At 34.9% G+C, this 17078-nt stretch overlaps 1 protein-coding gene across 4 annotated transcripts; it reads right to left on the bottom strand.

The window, feature by feature from the left end:
* Positions 1–4287: 4287 nt before the first annotated feature.
* LOC128238943 (four-jointed box protein 1-like) lies at positions 4288–14924 on the bottom strand. 4 transcript variants are annotated; one of them, XM_052955283.1, is made up of 3 exons: positions 14799–14924; positions 7464–11894; positions 4288–5975 (listed from the first exon to the last, which is right to left on the bottom strand). In XM_052955283.1, the coding sequence occupies exon 2, from the start codon at positions 9926–9928 to the stop codon at positions 8267–8269; it is 1662 nt and encodes a 553-aa protein (XP_052811243.1). In that variant the 5' UTR covers positions 9929–11894; positions 14799–14924; the 3' UTR covers positions 4288–5975; positions 7464–8266. The 4 variants fall into 4 exon arrangements, with proteins under 4 accessions (XP_052811243.1, XP_052811242.1, XP_052811244.1 ...); XM_052955282.1 differs by lacking the exon at positions 14799–14924 and adding an exon at positions 13621–13748; XM_052955284.1 differs by lacking the exon at positions 14799–14924 and adding an exon at positions 12583–12606.
* Between the last annotated feature and the right edge of the window lie 2154 nt (positions 14925–17078).

The raw sequence follows: 17078 nt of genomic DNA, 5'->3' as shown, positions 1-17078 counted from the left end.
CGACTTTCATAAGTATATTTCGTATTTGTTAAACGTTGTAAGAAATGAATAGCAAAACAAAAACTTCCTTAAACTTTTGACAAAAGGCATAATTAAAAACTTTTAACATTTGTAAATAAAAGTAGCATTCAAAAATGACTTGTTCAGTGTTGATTTGTCTCGAAAAGGTCCTGGCAAAGAGCTAGCAATCCCCATACAAGGAATTCCAACAACTAATGTTGTCTTGTATCGTCATCATAACATCAACAAAAGGTACTGACAAAATATACAAGCCAATAAAGGGATTTTTCACCAAACTAGTTTTCACGACAACCTCGTGTTATTGTTTTTTTCCAAACCCAACTACTGTTCTGTTTTGTTTCCTAAGGATATACATCTACAAAGAAAATAACAAAGGTTCTTCTTCTTCAGTTTAGATGAACTAAACCAGAAAGAATAAATAAACTACACTTTGGTTTGCTACTGCTACGGCAACATCCGGTAGCCAGCGTGTTGGACTGAATAAAAAACTTGACCTACTTCAACTGAAAAAAAACGTTGCCAAGGCCTATATGGACCAACGTATTTTATATTCATTAGTAGTGTAAACACTGCTGGGGACGGTGCCTCCTGTGGCTTATCCCTCTCAAGTGGATGCTGGCTCCGATAAGGCATTTGTGTTTAATACCCCATGCTTTGGTACATGTTTTGCTGGAATCTTTGAACGGCTCGTGTCACTAATATTTCAACATTATCCTATTAGTATGTTATCAATCGTAACAACTCGGTCATCTCCGGCAAGCTACGAGATAGACAATTGCTGTTGGATACTGGTTGGTATGTTATAACTAGCAAACTGCAAAAGAGAGGAAACTATGTTTGGTTTATTTCAAATGAATGCTAGAGTTAATTAATGAAAAGCTCTTATTTTAAATCCTCTTTTCATCGCAAGTGAAGCGTTTCTGCACAGTTTCGGATTGCCTGGACCCACGAGGGAACCTAACTGCCACTAATTCCAAAACGTTATGCACTCACTATTGCGAAATGCATCATTTAGTGGCATTTTTGAGATGGACATTAGGCCTAAGAAAATAAATTGTGTGGTTCACTCGACCCTACCTGGAAAATACCGCCGACCCTACTGTTTTTGGTGCGATTTTCGAAAAAAAAAATCGCCATTTTGTGGCCGGTACGGTATTAATTATCATTAATCTGCAAGAAATGCATATTGCAAACCTCTAACTGTACAGGGCGTTATGCTCGGCGAGTCGCAAAAAAAAGTTGTGCGAATCGCTACAGCAAAAAACAAATAAGTTGTGCGAATCGCTACATAACAAAAACATGGCGACCAATTCCGTCGTCATAAACATCGTAAAAACGGCGTGTGGTCGCCATAACACTCCATTCATGTCGATTGAATGTCGTCTAATTTTAATATACCCCATCCACCACTACAGGACAAGACATGACCCTTTTCACTTGTCATGTTTTTATCCAATGATGCAATCATAAAAAAATAGTATAAATAAAAAAGCAGCAGGGCAAACAAACTACTAGTATAGAAAGGAAATATAAAATTCTGAGAGTTCTGACACAGGCTGGTGCCTGACAAAATGTTACTTTATTTTAAACTGGGACTGAAACCTGGGTCTGTTGCCATTTGTACAGTTAAAATATATCTAACTTTACTTCTTGGAGAATGGCAGAGAAATGTTTTTGAGATGCTGAAGCAGATCAGTATTGTCATTTAATTATCAATATGTTTTGCTTTCGAAAGGTGTGTTACGAATGACAACGAAACTCGGCTAGCTCAGTTGGGAGAGCGCCGGTCAAATAATGTAAGGGTTTGTTTATCCAGGAAAATTATTGTAACCGAATGTTTAGCCCCAGCAATGTCATAATGTAACTGAAATACTGTTGAAAAACAAAGCAAACAAACCTGTACCAAACTATAAACCTAAAAAATAAATAAATAAATAAAAAAATCCCTACCTACCCTACCTTATCTTTGGGGCCATGTTACCCTAACCACACAATTATTTTTTTTAGGCCTTATCACGAAAAAAGCTTTATATCGTATTTGGTCGTCATGCGAATGGAGTCACATGCTTTTTTGTACGAAATTATATATAGATAATATATATAACATTGTTTTAATATTATCATTAATCTGCAAGAAATGCATATTGCAAACCTCTTAGTGAAATACGGGCCCCTTTTATGTACCAGTCAATTGTAACCACTGCCCCCCCCCCGGGTCCGCGGAATAGCGGGGACTTTGACTTTCGGTCCAACCAACCCCGGCTGAAATCCCCGCACTGCGGGGACGAACTGATTGTAAAATCCCCGCCAATTGCCCCCGCATCCAAGGGACCTTAGGTTATCCCCATCCCCGCTACTATATTGAGCGAAGACAAAACCACCGCATTCACCCTGCACTGCGGGGCCACATGAAAGGTAAAAACACGGCACATTTCCCCGGCTATCCCCGGTATACCCCCGGACCTGGGGGGGGGGGCGTGGTTACAATTGACTGGTGCATTACTCTGCTGAAATCCCGTCATAACATGTATTATTGCGCGGTGTTTAATGCTATGACGTCAGAATTCAAAAACCTAATCTCGGTTTGAAAACGAACAAAACATGAGCTCCATATAGGTAAGAGAAAACAATTAAGACCTTACCCTATTTTGGAATGTTTGCGGAAACAAACATTTGTTTATCAGAACAAAATGCTACAGAAGGGGACGTAAGCAGGAAAAATAACCCTCTCGAGTTCTGGCCGAGTTGCGGTCCAACGAAATTGATTTTCTTAATTTTAAGCGACCACGATGTAAATAAAGATTTAGCTGTAATTTGAATTACCATTATTAAGTCAAAAGGAAAACCGTAATTAAATTTAAGCATTTGAAATTTTAAATCGCAAAAATACGTTTACATATATTTACTGTACAGGCGAATCATCTTGTAAATGTTTTCGAAAGAACAGACGACCTTTTCTCACAGTTTAATAGAAGCTTCATCGCACGGCCACGCACGGAAATTTAAAGTAAACATACATATTCGTCTTTAATTTCTTTGATACTTCAATCTACCTTAAACCATTGAAATGCTGTTATTTAACACAATATCTTCAAAATGAAAAGTAAACAAATCTATTCCTTCATTTGTATTGCAAATTGAGGAAGAATTTATCTACAATGTGTCAAGATTATACACTTCTCTCTACAAATAGATGCAATAAAGTGCATTGTTAAGACTGGAGAGCATAGATAACGATTTAAAAGGATTTAAGGGATCAGACTGCAGTTGGAATATTTGTTATATATTTTAGACACGATAATCTTATTCCAATGTTTATAAAAGTACATGTACCGACCCGAGTATATTATTTTGCAATCATGGATTTTTCGTTTTCTTCATTCTTTTAGTATTAATTTAATCAAATACATTCATGGCCATTGTCGTAGAATGAGCGTGGGGCCCGTTATATCAAAGGATGCAAGTCGTTACTTCAGTAATCTTAAATCTGTATAAATGTTACAAATGGCAACTGTGTGATGTTTTTGTTTCATACATTTTGTGTTCATTTTTAATAATGGAGATAATTATTAAATTCACACAAACATGTTACGCAATAACGAAAATATGGAACTATGATAATATCAATTTATGACAAAAATTGAGTCAAGTTAGATATTTATTGAAATGAACCTAAGGTGTTTGAATTTCAGACAAAATCAGCGAACTATATATACATCATTGTTTTGAAGTGAGAGTGCTGTAGTAGTTCAAACATAAGTGTCCGCCATTTACCCAATCGGTCTTTAGTTCGAGCCCTTAAAGAAAGACTTTCGTTTGATCCAGTATACTTGGTTCCGTTAGCGGGTCTAGGAGAGGGGTGCACTCGGCGTCCCCCCTCCCCGTACAATCGTCCAAGTTCATTCAAACCCCCATTGCAAACATTTTAAACTACCTTAATTTCGGTTCTGAGGGAGGGGCGAGTGCCAAAGGTTGTGCCCCTGATTTACGCCACCTCTACCGTCAATTACTGGACCCGCCCCTGATTTCTATTAAGGGAAAGGTCTCATAAGTATACATTTGGTATATATCAGCGTTTCAGAAATAAATCGCGATGATATTGATATTGATGAAAGTAGAAGTTTAATATATTAATAAATTTAATATAACTGTTGTTAAAATTAAGTTAATTTTCACTTAGTTGAAATTGTTCACTAAAATGCTTTTTAATACGACCCTGTTTGCGCCTCAGGAGTACATGAATAATAGACCAACACGTGATCAGCTTTGTAATTATTTTATTGCACGTATCCCATTTCTTGTTTCACATATGACAATATTTCTTGTATTTTAATACAATCTGCAATTTGGTACATGACTGTAATAAAAATCACCCGCGTTTCTTGTTAAGATATACAAACACACTTCCCACATTGATAGATCTAATTGCTTTACATCGCCGCGCAAAACAACACATGTTGTGTAAAAAAAGATTGACCACATTTAATAAAATGAATCTTGGAACAAAAATCTAAGGAAGGAGTTTAATAGTGAGTTTTGTTGAAACGTTGAAGTCAAATTAGGGCAAGCACAGTTAATCCCCAAATAGTTTCAATGCTAAAATATATTTTTTTATCATATGCCTAAAATGAAACAAAATAAAATTTAACTATGTTTTTAAGAAAAGCGCGCCCAAATGTATGAGAACGTAGTGACATCCAAGCTCTGTGCGTGCTGAAATTTGATTTGAATGTAAAAACGGGCTTAAAATGAAAACAGTGAAAAATATCAGATTGATATAGTTGAATATCAATATAAGTTCACTGATAAATCCCTATAAACCACCGTAAAACATATAATTCAATTTAACAATACAAATTAAAAAAAAAACAACAACAATTTTTTAATCTATTGTTCAGTCAGGTTACCGTAAACTAATATTTTCGTGTGTACGGCCTAATTATCCACATTCATTAAATCCTATGAGTCATTTGGTTTTGATGTAGCAGTAGGTTAAGAACAAAGGAGCTCGCCCATTATTGTTTTAATTCATCAAATATAAACAATGAACATGCAAAAGTTATTGTCTGATTGTGTTTCTAAAACAGTAGTTGATGACATACATTACATTTGTTTAAAAACGTATAAAAGACACGTCATGTATAATAAATCTGTTTGAAGAATGTATCAATGATGACATGTATATGTACTTATTAATGCACGTATGGTGAAGCTGGTAAGCATGTTTTAACCGAATTACTCACAATACTATAACAATGATAATATAAACAGCGTTTACTTCACAAATACATCATACATTGTAAATAATGTATTTCATCGTGACAACTTTATGGATATAAGCATCTTTGATGGTATTCAATATGCAACTGAAGTTAATCTTAGCGTCATACAGCATTGACTTCATTCACTTTATTGGTCAGATATGAAAATAGGAAATCCGATTAGCTACATCATTCTTTGATCTAATTAAGAACAAAGTTGAATTTCAGCCCTGATCATCAGAGAAAGCGTGGATAAAATACATATACAGAGAGAAATGAAAACAAACATTATGACTACCAAATAATGGATATTGAGGACAAGTTTTCATTGAGGTATTAAAGCATTCGAAAGTACTGTAAACACTGCACTGTACCACTTTCAGTTCTCCAAAACCTATTCTTGTTTATCACAGAAATTACTGCTCTCCTAATGTCGTCTGGAGGTCCCAGGAGGACCTTCGATGACGTTGATTAATGTCGTCTGTACATCCAGGAGGGCAGTCATTGGCCCTGGTGTCCTTTGCGACCCCTGTGAGCGCAACCACGTTCTTAAAAGATTGTACATACTCAAAAGGAATACTTTCGCATTAAATCGAATCCCCACATCTTTCAATACAAGACCATTTATTATAACATGATCAATTTTAGCGTCATTCTGGGAGAAATCATCACCTTGGTTGTGTGTCCATTTATCTGAAAATAGTCAAAGAAGAAAATGCTTAAGAAATGATCTATGTACTATTTTTGACTATAAACAACATGTTGTTATGGAAGAATGTTAAAAGTGCGGTTTTAGTATGAAGGAGTTTAAAAAGAAACTGAACAGAAATACAAAATAAATATCAATCATTTTGGTTCTTCTAATGGTTAAATTTTATTAACAAAGAACTGTATTTGTGTTCAAATGATAGATTGATTCTTGCTCAAAACAGACACAGAAAAATGAAATTTGCCAAATCACATCATCATTTATAAATGAACTTTCAGTAGCTTTACTGAAATCGGTTTGTACTTTTCTGTTATAAACTATGTAAACTACAAATAATTTACATGTAGAAGACATAAACGTGTCATGAATGATCACAATAATGATAGAAATGCCGTGAAAGTCAACAAAAAAGGACGTAAAGATGATTTTCACTGATATAGGACTGTCCAAATGTCAATCAACCTCATATTCACTGTCATATTTCGCTATGCTAAATATCTTTCATATTTCGTGTCCATTTTTGTAAAGGGAGTTTTTATAGCTTGTCCGGATATTGTTAACATAAAATCAACGTTTCTGGTGCAGGTGTTTTACTTTAAACATGATAGACATTGTTGTGAAAACCCCCACAAAACAAGTACAGTAAAATGAAAATCAATCTTGAATTTACTCATCCGTGAATACAGTCTGCTTTTCAAAAATGAAGTATTGTTCAATTCATTTTGATGTAAAGAATGCACATAATTAACTGGATACATTTGGTTTCTTTTTTCACTGTAGTACACATTAACTCGATCCGATGAAGAATAATACGATTATTTCAGAATCATTTTGGGTCCAACTAGTCATACGAATGATAAATTATTCAAATCTATGAAGTTGCTGGTATCTTTAATAATATACAAGTAATATACTTAAATCAAATACTTAGATTATAACATACATTTCCAGCCAATGAAATCGCCTAAACATATATCACGTCATTATTTGGTTCCGCGGATGGTGAAAACAAGTTTAAAGCTGCACTCTCACAGATTGACAGTTTAGACATTTTTGTTAGTTTTGTCTTAGAATCAGCTGAATTTTGTATCAATGGCAAGATAACTCACAATAGAAATTATCTCAATTGTTTGGACAACTGCCGAAATTTTATTTTTGTTTAATGCCATAAAACATCAATTTTCGAACGTAAGTATGAACAATTGCGATCTGATCATTTGTCGGCAGTCTCGTATCACTGGTTTACAGACATTTACGCAAAAACTGGCTCATTCCAAGACGAACAATTAAAAACAAAACGGCCAATCTGTGACATTGCAGCTTTAAAGTCTAAGACAGATCTCATTAAGTAAACTCTTAGCTCAATTGCTCATCTTGATTATTAAGATTGTTCATAATTTAATAATCGTATGTTACATATGACAAATTTGTGAGTAATAATCCTTAAAGTAAATGTGCATTAAAATACCAACCTAAATAGGAAGTTGTTTTGTATTTCAATTTCCCGCTGACATCTCACCAGTATAGTGATAGACTGTGGTAACCCGAGCCCGTTCTGCAGTCATTCACACATTTTCCTCTTCATTTCACTTTTTTGTGGTTTTATTTAATAGTTTCACCAGTTTTGGGAGTTTCCTGCATTCTTGATGTCCGCCATGGATTATGAGTAACAATTGCGTATGAAATCATTCCTCTGACATTAATCATGCACTTCAATGAAAGATATTACATGCATGCTTTAAAGAGTAGATGTATATGTCTCTGACTTCGTTTGTATGTCAGAGTCTTTGATGTGGCTGTCTTTATATTCTTAAACATGAATGTCTCATCTGCAGTTTTCTGACGTGTGTTCCTGTAACTTCATTATGCTTTTCGGAAGTAAGCATTTTTTTAAGAATTGAGAACAAAATTGATCAGCTTAACCAATGGTCACAGAAACTATCATTCATATTTAATAGTCACTGTTCATTCTTCCCCATTCTTTGTCAGTTCCGGGTACTTCACGTGTCTGGCACGTGTTTTGACCATAAACAAATTTCTTCTTTCGTGTCTCTCTAGCATAAACACCATAATTAATTAATGATATTGCTATCGACATTGTCATTTTTGAATGATAATGATCATAATTATATATTGCATTTGCTTTCCAGAACATGAGTCAAAGTTGCAGCCGTCTGTCCGAGCGTTTTGGCATGTTCTTGAGAACTTTCCACGAATAACACGTGCTTCGAACATGATAACCGTATTTTTTTCATGATTAATGGGACATATACTTTCATGACTTTCTTACTTCATGTTTACACATTTGTACATGTTTTAGAACTTTCTCAATTCTTGTTTGTAAGATCTTTTTATTTTTGCTTGTCATCTTTGGAAGTAGATTGCTGAACTCTTCGTTGGTTTCGTACAGTGATTGCAACTTGTCTCCTGCTGAACCGGAAATGAGTAAATCTTGCAGACGATCAAGGGTCGTCTGTTTGAAAATACAGACAGACGACAATAACTGCTCATGATATATTTCGTAAGTGTCAACCAGCCGATAACCATGAAATAACCCGGATTCATTGTCCAAAAATACGTACTGTCCGGTTTTTGCACTCTTTTCTAAATTATGTATCGGTTTGTCCAACATTCTTGGGTTCCATTGCAAGTTGAACATATTATTAACCACCCGATCGAGGTTCGAAGATATATAATCAAATACAATTAAATCAGACCACTGCACTAAATCACATGCCTCTTGTAAACTGATTTCTTGAAACGGATAATTTCTTTCGTCTAATTTTACCTTAGAGTCTTTTAATTTATTTGGCATAAAAACGGGTTCAAGTGAATCAACCCATTTTGTCACAACTATGGGCCGTTTTTCTGACCAGTTGGCCGTGATAATAGCCCCCTTGACTTCGGTCCATTGTTCGCTATTGTTCATTGTATGCAGAATAGTGGGTGGGGTATAGCCCATTTTCAGCAATCGACCGAGGTAATATGAATAAATTTCACCCTGCATTTGATCATTGTTTAGTCTATACCTCACACACGCCTTACTCGAATCGTTGAATGTTATTAATCTATTCTGCAAGCTGCCACAACCTTTTTCGATTTTTACAACTCTAAGACTTTTCAATTCATTTCGCCACATCTGGTATTCGTTTTGAGACAATCCACTTGGACACTTTGATAGCAGTTTCGACGACCAAACAATGCCATCAGTGTACATGCTCCCAGTATTATTTGCAAAGGAATCAATTTTATCTCTATGATTTTGTCCATACTCGGTCGGCGCCTGTGTATTTTGGGATTGTTTTTGATCGGGAGATGTTATCAATTTGTCTTTATTGTTCGTATTATCATCACCATCTGCAATTATTGGACTGTCCACAAGTACCCTGGTATTGTCCGTAACCATAATATTTTCCTTATTTTTAAGATTAGTCGATAAGTTCACACGTTGCGAATGTATCTGCTTTAACTTGAAATTAGCTCTTGCCAAATCCTCTTTTATGCGATTTATATCATCTAAAGCAGGATCAATGCGGGAATTAATTTGATTTGTACTTAAAACCTGGTTTAATCCTTTAAAACTATCAAATCTTTTGAAATCGGGTAGGTCCCGTGGTCGCGCTTGATTAGTGTCGTCATTCAATTTGGTCGAATGAACCGGTTTAGCTGCGATAAAGTCTTCGCTAAAGCCATGTTTCTTTGCATCTGTACTTGATTCAATGAATTGGCGAGGGTGAGCGTCTTTGTTGAATCTATTTGAAGCGAAAATAGTGACTATGGTGCCGCCTGTACGGTTATCAGTGTCAACGCCATTTATCGAATCTGTAAACACAAGGTCATTACGTCCACCATCTTGGCTTGCCGGTAACATGGTAACGGGAATCTGCATTTGGAATTCCATGATGAAAAACACAATAAATACTCCTCGGACCCTCATTTTCGTTATTTTCTGATCCGTCACTAAAGAAACAAACTGGACTGTATATCCCAAACCACTAAGTTGTTGTATCTGCTAGTGAAATGTATCCGAATGTATTAATTGTAAAATGTGATATTTTATTCGCACAGAAAATGAACTGGACAGACCGCCGTCAATATCCACACTCAGTATTTGTCAATGATGTGTTATCCAACTGAACTGAAATGTTATGCTCGGTAATGTCCTATAAACCAAGATTGTGTGTGAACTTTTGCCTCCGGCGTTTTATAGTGTCCTTTGGTGTTCACAATTAGAGGGTCGTCTTTAATTTGATCATGGAATATCGAATCAAATGTCCCAATGTCCCAACGCACGAGTTCAGCTATAGAATTGTCCGAATCAATTAATTAATATTCGTCCTTTTCAAGTGTTCCGTATAATAGAAAAATTGTCACCTCAATGCGCAGTAGGTTCACGGGTTTTCCATTGATATTTCTAACAGCTGACAATATCTATTGAAATCGAAGACTTTGCCACCGATGTTTTATTCAGATGGGTTCGGTCAAATATAGCTCTTTATTATAATCTGAGCACAATATTTCCAATGATAAATGAATACAGTTTGAGACATGAAGGACGCATGTGTCGGTGTCTGTATGTTTAAGAGGTGCTCAGAAAACACTTAAAAATTCCGCTTTGTAATGACAAGAATAACGTAAAAACGCAATACGCGAGTCTATTATCTTTCCAATCTCCTTTTTTCACATTCAGCTCTTAGAGATAGAGTACTTATTACGTCAATTGTCAATGTTTTGATCCAACTCAGAAAGTCTGAGTAGAGATAGTTTATTAGAGCAGTTCTTAACTATGGCATTAAAAACGTCAACATTTATGACATTAATTTTTTCTTATGCAGCACCGTTTTGTTTCATTTACTTATGATATCGTTAAGCCTCTGTTCGTATTCTCTGTAAATAAGTCCCTTTCTTCGTGTCCCGAGTAACTGAAGTATATCCGAATCAACATATATCCGAATATTCACAATTTATCTTTATTTTATTTCAACTTATTTCCGTTCTCTTCAAATATTCTAAACTTTAGCAACTTTTAATCCATGTGTCCCGTAATCAGTTTCCTATTCGTAATCTTTATTTTCTGTATCTCCCTTCAAAGTGTATGCGAGTCCATTAAAACATTTATTAAACGTATTTTCACTATGTAGCCAACGTTCCGTGCGACGATCAAACGTGAATTTATACTTTTATATCTCCTAATTTGATAATCTATTCACAGTTGTTATCAATTTGCAATAAAATCGCAAAAAAACATAAACAACATCTGATATAACTCCACTCGTTTTGGAAATCGTTTTCGAATGATCCTCTTTCACACGAATGTCTTTAGTATATGAACTCTCGAGTTTAAAGGTTTGTCCAATGAATGTCACACAAGCGTCTGCACTATAAAATAAATCGTGGCTGTATCATCAATTGAAGATGTTGAATTATTCACACCCATGGACACCAGAATGTCTGTCCAGTTTTGTATTTAATGTTTACATGGACACGAACGCCTATCTGTATTTAGTCCGTGTGACAATGTAGAACTTTAAACACTCGTCTCCTTTTTGTTGAAAGCACGTAAGACAATTCGTTGTTCGAAGAGATCGTTTAATCCGATAGTGTTTTAGACATCTGCATAAAGAATGCAATTAGAGTTTCACACATTGTTTAATATATTCCAAATATTGACACAATGCACATTATAAGTTTATTTTTTGCATATCACTCTAATTCCTGTACAGAAATATTACGTTGTAATCGGCTTTTATATTATTATGCGCTTGAAAAGTCACATTATACCTTTCTTCAAAATTATCTTTTAATTCATTCACCGGATATTCAAGCTATCCAGTAATGTGAATATGATGCTGATTGTGTAACCAAATCTTCCCTTCAGTCGCGCATGCGCGTTGTACTCAGATCTGAAAGAGACGAAATAAATATTTTGAATTACCGACTGTTTTAAAACATTGCACCTTAAAACATAAAAAACAAACATCATAAGCATAAACTTGCTAAACCATGAGATAATACATTATCAGATACGTAAGTATATTGATATACATTTACTTAAACATATATCATAGTTTTCTCAATCCGCTACTTTAAAGCTGCACTCTCACAGATTGACAGTTGTGACTTTTCTTTCTATTTTTGTATCAGAATCAGCTGATTTAGGCACCAAATCTTTCAATGCAGTCATGTAAGATAACTCACAACAGAACAGATTTCAATTGTTTGGAAAACTGCCGAGATGCTCACTGCATTAGTTAGAAACGCTGTTGGCCATTAAATATAAGTTTTCGAGCGTAAATATGAAAATTCGTCATCATGTTATTTTTTCAGCACTCATTTATCACTTATCACTTTATCACAAGACATTTACACAAGAATTTGCTAATTCCAAAAAACGTTTTCAAAACGGCCAATCTGTCAGAATGCAGCTTTAAATCCGAAGATGCTGAACACATTGAATAACATCAACCTCTTCTTGTAAACTGCAGCATGTAAATAAATGAAGAAAACGCATATAACAGTTTAATTAATTTGTTTCTAATTCGGAGATATTTAAACGATTTTATAAGTTCCGTGCTTAAATCCATTCCGTACATTTACAACAATCAGTAATCTTAAATTGAGCAGATAGTTGAAATGAAATAATGTTATGGATTTATGGGCTAAAATCTATTCTGGACCACTAAAACGATCTCAAAGTGAAAAGAATTAAAAGCTTGCAAACAAGCTTATAGCATTAAGTGCAATTCACATTATCAAAATTAATGAGATTTTATGACTTTGCTTCAGGGATTATTGAAAATTTACAAAAGGGTTTTGGTGTTTGTATTTTCATACTTATTACAGTAGTGAAATCATAAATTTTAATTTGAAATCAAATAAGCTGAATGAAGTAAATTAAAATCATCAGGGCAATACGACGAGAAAAAACTGACATGGAATGAAAGACATCCTCTTAAAAATCCATATTTTATTCGGACACGGTTATTGATAGTGGAGTTTTAACATATTTTATCTATTTGACAAAAGTTCATAAAGACTTGTGCAATATTAGAACATCGTAGAAATATTAATACAAGCTGTGATTAATGGATTGCCTTTTATACAATGTCATTCAGATGAATTTATCAGTGTCAGAATTCTTATCAGTTGAAATTCTTCATTCTTAATAGCCAAACAATTACTCTGGGTACAAACTGTATTGTCGTTATGATGATCATCAGTAGTAGTTAAAGCAACAAAACAGCTATGGCAGTGATAACATCCTCACCACCATCACCACCATCACCTCCACCTCAAACAATAACATCATCATCATCATCATCATTATCATCATCATCATCATCATCATCATCATCATCATCATCATCATCATCATCATCATCATCATCATCATCATCATCATCATCATCACCACCACCACCACCACCACCACTACCACCACCACCACCACCACCACCACCATCATCATCATCATCATCATTATCATCATCATCATTATCATCATCATCATCATCATCATCATCATCATCATCACCACCACCACCACTACACCACCACCACCATCATCATCATCAAACACAATTACAACATGAACATAACGCCATACTTTTGAAAAATGAGCATACCAACCTTAGATTGTTGTAACATTTGATAGAAAAATATAAATCACAATAATGTTTTGAATTAATCAAAGTGATAAAACGTTTTAAGTTGGTTGTCTAGTCCAAATGTGAGATCTTCCCTCTGAACTGGCAATTTATACACAAGCACTACCTAATAAATAGTTCATTCTTTTTAATAAACTCTTATGGAAATACAGCACATTTTTCAGTAGTCAGGACATTTCGTTCATTGGGTCTATTTACACTCGCTCAATTTAACAGGATTGTTGTAATTTATAATAAACTCAGAATAACATTTCGAGCGATTAAGAACAATGTTTACATTATCGGGTCAAATGAATGGATACATATGTATGCAACCAGGTGACTAAATCTGATAAAGTTTAGAATAATGAACAAATGTAGCAAGTTTCAAGTGCCTCAACATTTATTCAAAAGATTTGGTCGACTAAAAGATACTGTATTCAGTCATCAGATTACGCTTTAGTTAAAATATTTTTCATCTGTATAATACGTAACTCGACCCGAAGGCTTTTGTCCGAACGCCTCTTGGCATACAGATATTTTATCATGGAAAAAAGATGTTTCAAATTTCATTGCAAGTTTATTGTTTTGACCTCGTGGAAAATACATTTTAAAATTCATAGCATATTTATTAACCGTCAAATATCATTTGCTGATGACTTAAAGGACAGCAAAAATTAAAAAATCTGAAATGGATTATTTCAGTCATATTTACAGCGTTCCTGCTATGAGCTACTAAGAGCTACCATGCATGAAGAGCTACGTAAAGCTACTATAAAGAGGTACTAAAAGCAAATAAGAGTTAATAAGAATTACTAAGAGCTACTGCGAACTTCAAAGAGCTGCAAAGAGCTACTAAGAGATACTAAGACCTACTAAACCTAACTACAAACTACAAAGAGCTACTAAGACCTACTAAGAACTATTAAAAGCTACAAAGAACTACAAAGAGCTAACTAAAAACTACTAAGAATTATTGAGAGCTACTTAGAGCTATCAATAACTATACTAAGAACTACTACGAGATATTAAAAATACCACAATAAAATTTTATAATGTAATGAAATAAATGATTATGAAAATATTCAAAATTCAGAAAGAAACATAATTCTTAACTTGTTCCATGTATTTTCGTATTTATAGAGAAACTGTTATATATACCTTTATTTCTGTTGGCCAAATAAAAATCCCCATTTATGTCTTCATTTTAACGATATACTGAAATTACCGATTGAAACGAAAGATACCTAGTTTAGATGTCCAATTTTGTGGACAATATTTTTAAAGTAGAGGTCAGTAAAATGTTCTTCATTCCCTCCAATAAAATCCGCTGCCCGGTCAACGTGACATTATACAACTATTTCGCCCCCAGGGTCCCCACCTTTGTCGCACAAATACGTTACCTATCCCCGGTATTTCTATCAATTCAGATATCAGCGAGAGATAACGTTACTGTTTACATCACCCATAATTCACTTTGTTTACAAAACGCCCATTTGAATATTAAATCAGCCTAATATGTGAATATGTAATCAGTTCTTTACCATTCAATGTGGTTTTATCGCAAATGAGAATCATGACTAATGAAAATAAGAATTTAAGCCTTCCCTTTTATTTTTTATCGCGTTTTTGCATCATTAATGGTATAATGAGCGTTGAGCAGAATGCGTCAGTGTCGTTGTATTAATTATCAGGATTCGGTTATAGTAATTTTGCCCAAACCAGAATAGATGAACAGTCGAACCTCGTTGGCTCGAACTCGCTTGGCTCGAATTCATCGTTGCCTCGAACTGGATGTAAACGATCGATTTTTTCTGTACACTACAGTAAACATTCCCGCTTCGCTCGAATTTCCCGAAGCTCGATGTACTTTGTGTGGTCCCTGGGAGTTCGAGCAATCGGTGTTCGACTATAGTTTTATTTATGATTGGTATTATAAATGACATCGCAATAAGAAAACAACGTCTTTATATAAATATTATATTGTTTATATATAGACTATAACTAGTCCACGTGCCGTCATAAATGCATTATAACTGTTAAAGCAAGGAGAAGTGATACAACACCACGGATCAACCGACTTTCATAATTTCCTTTTATTATATACATTCAAACGATTTATGAATAAAAACAACAAACTTTGAAGGAAAAAAATCTTTGTTAAAAATGTGCTCGCTATATTATAAGTTACGGGCTTAGCAAGTGACGCGATATGGGAAATACAGGGCGCAGGAAACCATACCGAAGCTCGTACCCGAATATGGTTTCCTGCGTCCTGTATATCCCATATCGGGTCACATACTAACCCCATAACGTATATATCAAGTCGTCAACTTGTTTACATTCTACAAGTTATGGAAAATGTTTCATTTATTCATGAAATTTTGGAAATAGACGCCATTTTGGTACGACATCCCAATATGGAAAATAATGGGGTCCCCGAGTGACCAGTCCTGGACCAATGGCGTTCCGTCATACAAGTCGGAGGCATGAAATATAGCGAGGCATTATGTTATTAAGCGCTGTAAATCATCAAATTAGTATTTATGGTATAAAAATAGAATATCACACACACACACACACACACACACACACACACAAACAGCCATTTGTACCAAAAAACAGACGTATCAAAATAAAGCAAAAGATGTGCAGTCTTAATTCTTGTGTAAATATGGGCCTTGGTAGCAATTCTCTTCTTTGCCGGCTTTCCTTCGATTACTGTGGCAGCCCGATCATTTGGAAAGAAAAACAGAACATTTTCTGGAGGCCTTTTAAGCTATCACAATTTGATTAGTACGTGCTAACTATCCATAAATTTAATCTCCTCCTGGCATTATGTCACGGAAATTACTATACAAATGCAGTTATTGATGAGGTTTGCGGCGGATTGCGGTGGATTTCGGAAATATTTCCTGTATTGGCGGCAATTCCAATTACATCAATCTAAGATTGCCTTGCCGCCACAAGATATTATGGCCTATTGTGTAATATACACGCGAAAAACGACCGGAAAGATGACATGTCCCCCAATTGTTTTACTACCAACATTCAAAATTATTGCTGAGCCTTTAATGAAATGTTACTGAACATTACGTTTTACTCAACCAAGTATTTAATTCATATATTAAGAACTTTTGATTAGAATTTAAAATTATTCGTCAGTGATTAAAAGATTTCTTTGAATATTTATGTCTCGTTTTAGTCACAGGGACACAGCCAATGTATCTCATAGCCCAATCTGAACACCTCGGCCAAATCTCGAAGTTTGCCGGAGATGACCGAGTTGTTACGATTGTCTTACCGGAGGTGGCCGAGTTGTTACGATTGGCTCATAACCGTGTGCGGTCGTCGTCGTCGTTTTCGGTACATGCATCTTGATTATAACCGGATATGACCTTTCTACCCTACTGATTTGGAGCTTAGAATTGGCCCTGTAGA

This window comes from Mya arenaria, chromosome 6 (assembly GCF_026914265.1).
Source record: "Mya arenaria isolate MELC-2E11 chromosome 6, ASM2691426v1".
NCBI lineage: Eukaryota > Metazoa > Mollusca > Bivalvia > Myida > Myidae > Mya > Mya arenaria.
The sequence above is the reverse complement of the archived record's forward strand: the minus strand, read 5'-3'. Positions and strand labels throughout refer to the sequence as shown.

What these genes read in the sequence shown, in the direction of transcription:
- LOC128238943 (XM_052955283.1), bottom strand. Translation starts at nt 9,928, where the DNA reads ATGAGGGTCCGAGGAGTATTTATTGTGTTTTTCATCATGGAATTCCAA.